At 38.7% G+C, this 7,287-nt stretch overlaps 1 protein-coding gene across 2 annotated transcripts; it reads left to right on the top strand.

Annotated features, from left to right (window-relative positions):
- Nucleotides 1-3,355: 3,355 nt before the first annotated feature.
- On the top strand, nucleotides 3,356-6,910 carry ndufaf4 (NADH:ubiquinone oxidoreductase complex assembly factor 4). 2 transcript variants are annotated; one of them, XM_073492300.1, is made up of 3 exons: nucleotides 3,356-3,510; nucleotides 3,656-3,762; nucleotides 6,031-6,910. In XM_073492300.1, the coding sequence occupies exons 1-3, from the start codon at nucleotides 3,372-3,374 to the stop codon at nucleotides 6,334-6,336; spliced, it is 552 nt and encodes a 183-aa protein (XP_073348401.1). In that variant the 5' UTR covers nucleotides 3,356-3,371; the 3' UTR covers nucleotides 6,337-6,910. The 2 variants fall into 2 exon arrangements, with proteins under 2 accessions (XP_073348401.1, XP_073348402.1); XM_073492301.1 differs by having other exon boundaries at nucleotides 3,357-3,510; nucleotides 3,659-3,762.
- The last annotated feature ends 377 nt before the right edge of the window (nucleotides 6,911-7,287 follow it).

Raw genomic sequence — 7,287 nt, 5'->3', positions numbered from 1 at the left:
TAATTACTAGCATGCTCATCTGTCCTCCTTTATGTGTAATATATGACCATAATTTTAGTTCAAACATTCAAAAAAAGAACAAACATTATCAACAGAGAGTGAGGAAAACAACAATGTTGACGTTATACCTGTCCTGTCCCATAATACTACTTTGTACCTCAAGAGCTATTAGCCTGATAGCCCAGTAGTTTCAGTTGGGAGATGTAAATGCAGCAAGTTCGCTACTTATTCTAATAAGTAAACAAAATAAACTCACAAATTGTCAAGAAAGGAGATAGTTACACCTATTTTCCACATCAAAAAGAAAAATACAACCATACTCTGAATTCAAGTTTCTCTCTCTTACCAAATTAGACAAGTGATGCATTAACTCATCGTAAAACACACAATTCAAACGTAAATGAGGTAAAACTTACCTTAAAACAGTCCTGGTTTGTCTTTTCACAATCACCTCTGGTTTGGCTGAAATAAATCCTCAATTCACAGAGTAAGATGTAAAAATATTCCAGCTCTACAGACCATCTTCCCCCGCTGCTGGTGCTGGACTCCTGCTCGCACTTCCTGCCTCTCCTGTCTCCACCTGCTGTGTCTTCTCATCCCCGGAGTCATAGTCCTGATCAGAGCTGCTGTAAATCACCTCTCTACTGTATCCTCTGTCTTCAAACTGGCATCTGTTAGTCTCAGAGGCTGTGTTCAGCCATGTTCACTGGAAGGTGGTTGAGCCCAGTTGACCCTGACCCCGTTGCCCGTGGTGAGTCCCTCCCCCTGTCATCTGAGGTTGTGGTACAACAGACTCCCGTCAGCTAATAGAGCCACTTAGCTCCACAGTTAACTGAGCTACTTGCTAACAGTAGCCACAGCCAAAAGTAGCCACAGCGAAGAGTATGGTGAACAAAATGAAAATGGTGTCCCTGGTGCTCTTCAGTTTGGGAATCCTACTACTCCTGAATAAATGAACAGGTCTGAGGAACTCAAGAAAAAGCCTTTTATATCTCATGGCTTTGATCCTAACAGCAGTTAAAACATGCCTATGCATTTCAGCCATTGAGGCCTTCATCAGGGCAGGTACAAAATGGTCACCTTTGGCCTGTTGTTCTGAACTCAAGGTGTTGACTGATGTTGTCAAGACGATGGCGTATGTGGGGTTAAGTCAAAATGAACTGCAGTATGTGTGTAAATGGAAAGGATGGAAAATGTCACCTAGTGCAACAGTGTGGCTCATTAATGTGTTTTTAATAGTTTTGGACAACAATGGAGCTCTGTGGCACAGATGGAGAAGATAGGCTATATCAGGCTTTAAAGCACGCACAATATTTGTTAGTAGATGCATTCATTGGTGGTTGTTGAAAATTATAGACTATCACCAAATGTGTCTTTTGCAGTGTGTTGAGCTCTCGTGGCTACCATACTTTTAAGACGTAGCCATAAGCTAATGGTTATGAAAGACAGCTCAGAGGTCATTTAGAGTCATACTGGCTTTCAACTACTGTTGCATCCTCTATAAACACACCCCTAACTTTGTTTGTTAAACACCTACACAACTTACTGGTGGAATCAGTGCTGCATTACAATAAACACATTGTTCAAATGTTCAAAATGTGTTTGCAGACAAACAGATTTTCTTGGGAAATTCATTAAGCCTGTCTAAGCAGAGATGGATTCCTGAACAGAACACATTTTTTTTTATTTAATGACAATGTTGATACACATCTGTTGTAACTCTGCAAGTCAACACAGTCTAGACAGTGGACTCGCCCTCGCCCTTCAAGCCTCACATGCAGAAACGTGCCTTGGAGCTGTCTTATTTAAGTGTTTCTCCAGGCAGTAAATAACATTGGATTGAAATCATAAACAGTAATCAAAAACACTCCCATGCAAACAACCAATCAGGGATCTGTATTTTATCACCAGCAGAATAAATTCATTTTCACAGCAATTTGGTGTTTTCTGTTTCTTCACTTTTTCTTTTGATTTGAAAGAAACATAATTCATGTCTACCACTGTTTGGTCTTGTTGGTGAGGGTTTTTTATGTTTGGTTTGTTTTTTTTAACTGAGGCAGCCCTACTGTGTCCAGAGTCCTGTTGTAACTGAGAAGCATCATTGGCTGAGAACCTCTGGCCTTTTGTTGACTTTGTGAATTTTACCAGCTCCTCACTCCAGAGTCAGTGCACCAGGGAGTGAGTGAAATGAGAAGAAGATCTTTCCATTCCTCTCCTCACAAAAATGCTGTGGGTTGTTTTGTTATGATTGAGCAGATAATCACCTCCAGATGTGCTCCATATGGCTTCCCTTATATTAAAAGTTACCTGTTGTCTGGCCTGGTCAAAACACTTGAAGATGGATGGGAGTGATAACGAATTCATGGAGGTTGTCTCATTAAGAAACCTCACTGTGACAAACAGGCGGATGCTCAGTTTGCGTTTGTGTATGAAACCAACACTGATAAAACATGAACCTCAAAAAGAGGCCAACCATTTTTTAATGATGAGGCCTTTTTGAATTTGATATAAAATGCTGTCCTCTGCTGGCTGGCCATGAGACTGTTCATACACTGAAGATTGTAAGAATGTATGCGTTTCACTTGTGTAAAGAGTCATCTATTATCCGGACAGTGGGGTCCAAAAGTCTGAGACTACATTGAAAAGCTCAAATATTGTCACGTAAACCTGGAAAAAATCTGAAATTTTGAGAATTTAGTTTATTAGATTATTGTTCTTCTTTTGTTATTATTGTAAGCAAATAGGGCCTTTCTCAGTGTCAAATCATGGCTAGACACCAGGGGTTTAGGGTTACAGTTTGCGCATGCTGTCAAGGAAAGACAGTCACTCAAATTGTTAAGATGATATATCATTTGTAATGACAAAATATTATCATTATTATTACATTCATAATACATGCAAAATAAAACAAAAAACAAAGCAACTAAAAAAAACAGGACATCTGATTACACCTACTGTATATAGAAGGCCTTACTGATAGATAGATAGATAGATAGATAGATAGATAGATAGATAGATAGATAGATAGAACTACAAGTTATTAATTTAGATTTATGGCATAAATTATATTTTATTAAGTAAAGTGCCCATAAAATGATGACACTTCTCATAAAGGAACTAATCAATAGTAACTAGTTTCCTCATAATTTGTTTCCATAAATGAAATGTGTTTCCATCAGAGACAAACAGAAACAGGTTGTTCTGTGATCGTGTATTATTAAAGCAAAGAATTGAGGAATGTTCATTCTTCCAACCACATGGTGTCGCTGCTAATTTTATATTCGCCTTTTTACTGCGGAATGAACCTGCTCGCTCACCGTCGACAATTTGAATAAACTTTATTGTCAGTAGTACTTGCTATCCTTTCGAACATGGGGGCACGGGTTGCACGTCTGTTCAGAAATTTCAACCTAGAAAACAGAGTACACCGAGAAATCTCCAAGGAGAAGCCCCGAGCAGCACCCCGACACGCGGCCACCGCTCTGCCGTCCGCCGGCAGCAGCTCTGAAGGTGAGAGAATGTAAACCTGCTAACTTGTGTAACTGTCTCCTCGAGGGTCATGTCAGAGCGATTCATCTGCCTCAGGGCTACGAGTGAAGTTTTCAGTGAAACTTGGACACAGTCTCCCTGTTAACGAGCACGTTGTGTGTTTCAGAAGGGGAGACAGTGAACCAGAAGAACGTCCCTCTGCTGACAAACCTCCAGTCTGTGTACGTGGAGTCTACAGACCCAGCAGCGGCAGCAGCAGCGGCAGCAGCAGAGGTCAGTCTGGGACACGGACTGAGTCCATCTGCATCAATGAGTCTGATGATGGTGCAACATTTCGACTCCAATTAGAGATTAATCGCGTTATATGGTTGTTAATAGGCTATAGTCGCATTGTGAAGGCTGTTCATATTTCCCACGAAATCCGGGTGAAAAGCAATCATGATGACTGAGTAGTCAGTACTTGAATGTAGAATATGTCACAGACATGAAGAGAATACACACAACAGGTGAGGGAGACCTCTCGACAAGAAGTGTATGGATTAGCATTAATGACTGTACCTTTTACATGCGTTCAACGGGTACATAGTTCAGTTAGGCTATGGCAGAAAGTAAAGGGGCTGCCTTGGACGCCATGAGGAGTTTTTGCGATTCACCACAAATTTGGCACATTTGCCCCGGACTAACAGCAGAGTGAAACAAGAGAGTATTGAGTTTGTAGCTGAGTCACTGCTGTTATGCTGCATAGAGCTGCTGTTTCAAATGGGGTAACAAGGTTACACTGTTGAGAGGCAGCAATGGTGTAGGAAAAAGCAGCTATAGAATGACAGATATGTTAGAGAATATTAAATTCTGTATATCCCAAATTTTGGAAATCTGTTCCCAGTTCAATGCCTCAAATCTTTTGAGTGCCATCATGGGAAGCAATAATCCCTAAATAGTTCATTCATCCTGGTCCTAAAATAGCCCCTTGTAACAGGATACAGTACATTATCAAAAATAAAATATAACTTTGTGAACCTGTAGACAAATACACAGCACAAACTAGCCTTGTGCTTTGTCTTTTAGCTTTTTCTTCACTTGTCTCTCTTCCTCCCTGCCAAGAAGACCTGAGTGTACTGTTTTTACCATGTAACTGTACTTAATACCACACCTTATTTATACTGAAACAACTTAAAATGTTGATTCACCATATTTTAGTCATATCCTAATGAGGATAACTAAGTTCTAGTAAATACATGTATAGATAGGATAATGACATATATTTCCATAGCCTTTTTGTTGAACTTGTGTCAACTTGATACACCTTATCTTGTTTTCAACACAACTTTTTAATAATGTACACAGTACATATATGTAGTGCTGCAACTAACGACTATTTTCATAATCGATTAATTGGTTGATTATTTTTATGACAAATCGGATAAAAAGAATTACGAAGGAAGAAGAAGAAAAATTAACTAGGGGAGAACCCAAAGAGCTGTGATCTAGTAGCAGTCTATGTACTGCTTGCCACAAACTGAGGGACAGTCACCTGAGAGTTGTTATATGTTATATTTGATGACAGTACTAGTCTTTACAGCAGTAAAGACTAGTACTCATTATTTATGCGCTTGCTTTGGGAATATGTATGTGTTACATCATGCCAATAAAGCGATTTATGAATTTGGATTTGAATTTAAAAAAATAAATCAAAAATAAATGTACATTGGGAATGCAGCCTGAGCCATGCACTGAAAATGAAAGGGAAATGTTATATATATTTTAACAGAACAGATATTGCTCTAGTTTCTATTTAGTTAATAATTCACTTAAGATTATCTCTTACTATAACATGAAATATTCTAAAAACTCCTATGTACTCCAGTGTCTCTGACCTTATTTCAGTTAATCAGCCAACAGGGGGCTACATTGATCCATCACAAAACAGAGAGCACAGATGAAAGGTATTTCTGTCTGAAAAGTTTGTTTTTAAAATTGAAACCTGTAATGTAGCCGGGCCCTAATCTTGTGTTTGCAGGAACAACAAGTTTACTGATGGATGAAGTTTATCAGTTCCAAAAGTTCCTCCTCTCCAAACTTTTGTCAGTTTGCCTGTCCAACAAACGAATAACTGACTAAAGGACAGACACTACGGATCAATGTAGACAGGTTAAGGGTTTTAAAACATTTACTAACTTACACCAGATGAATCAAAGTCCAATATTCTTTCTCCTTTTAGCTCTGTTGGGGCTCCACCAACCCCATGGAAAATATGTGTCTCTTCAGCTTATAACAATAAGACAATATATCACTATTATATCATTATTGTGATAGGAGACTACATGTGGTCTTTTTTGGATATTATTATGTTTGATATAACTTTAGTCTTTCCCTGGCTGCATTACAGTAAAATTATATCATTTTTTGAACTTACTAGACTGTTCTACTTGTTCTAATACTTCCCTTTTACCACTTAGTCATTATGACACACAGCCAAGTGTGAATATTACAAAACAGTAGGGTTTTCTCAGTCTTTATTCCTTCTGCTTAATCTTCCAACAGGCATCAAAGATAGTGATGGTGAGTAAAGAAATGGAGCGACGGCCGTTGAAATATAGTTTACCATTGGACCGGTATGGCCTGGTGGAGCTCACAGACGTTCCTAAAGGCAAACTGACCATCACTGAGGCTCTGAAGGCCCTGAGCAGTCACCAGCAGCAGCCTCAGACGTGGACGCCAGAAAAGATCGCTCAGGATTATTCTCTGGACTTGAAAGACACAAAAGCTCTTCTGGAGTTCTTCGTCCCCTTCCAGATTCAGATCATACCACCCAAGACTGAAAATGCCAAGCAGATCAAGGCTTCTTAGGACTGGTTTGTTGGAAAATGATAGACGATAGACAAAATATGACCTAATGTATTCATGTATGTCAATAAAATGCATTTGGAGAGTGACCAGATGGAACTTATAAGGCAGAGTTTCTCAAGCCTGGGGTTTGGACCTTATGTGGGGCTGTTTATGTAGATGGAATCATGGGATATCATTAATCTTAATGTATTGAAAAATTGAAATGAATAAATCAGTTCAGATATTAATCTTAAGAATTGTGTCTTTATAGACTGAAGATTCCTATAATATTTAATTGAATACCAAAGTATTACATACTCAAATGATCATTTTTGGGTTCTTAAAACGTGGCCAATGGTCCAGAATGGTTGAGAAACCCTGGTTTAAAGCAACATTATGTAGAAATTAGCTTTTTGGCAGAAATCACCACAGTTTGAGTATTTCTGATTCTGATTCACTTTTTGTCGTAAATACAAATCCCAGGTCTGTAATTTGTCAGACGTAGGTGCAAACTACAAACAAAACTCATTATGTCATAACAATGTTATGTCTTGAAAACTTGTATCTTGAAGTAAACATGTATGTAACACTGTGATCCTACCCTCTCACTGAAGTCACACAGTGCAGAAACGAGCGATGGGGCAGAAATTATTTTGAAGCTGTTATTTTAAGGTAAAAAAGTTGCATAATGTTGCTTCAAATGAATAGTTGAACATTTTGGGAGAGCTATTAGCTTTGAGACTGAGTTGAAAAGATACATACCAGTCTCGTGTATTCACGTATGACACTTCAATAAGGATAAGGTTAGCCTAGCTTAGCATAAAGACTGGAAGGAAGAAATAGTCCAGCACGTAACTTCCTCTAAAACAACAAATGATTTACCCCCCAGCCCTGTTTGTATACAGATTAAATTAATGAGGGCTGTTAATTAGTGAGCTTTAGAGGTGTTGGTCGGTGTATTTATTAACTTTG

Source organism: Pagrus major, chromosome 22 (genome assembly GCF_040436345.1).
Source record: "Pagrus major chromosome 22, Pma_NU_1.0".
Taxonomy (NCBI): Eukaryota; Metazoa; Chordata; class Actinopteri; order Spariformes; family Sparidae; genus Pagrus; species Pagrus major.
This window is presented reverse-complemented; position numbering and strand designations above follow the sequence as displayed.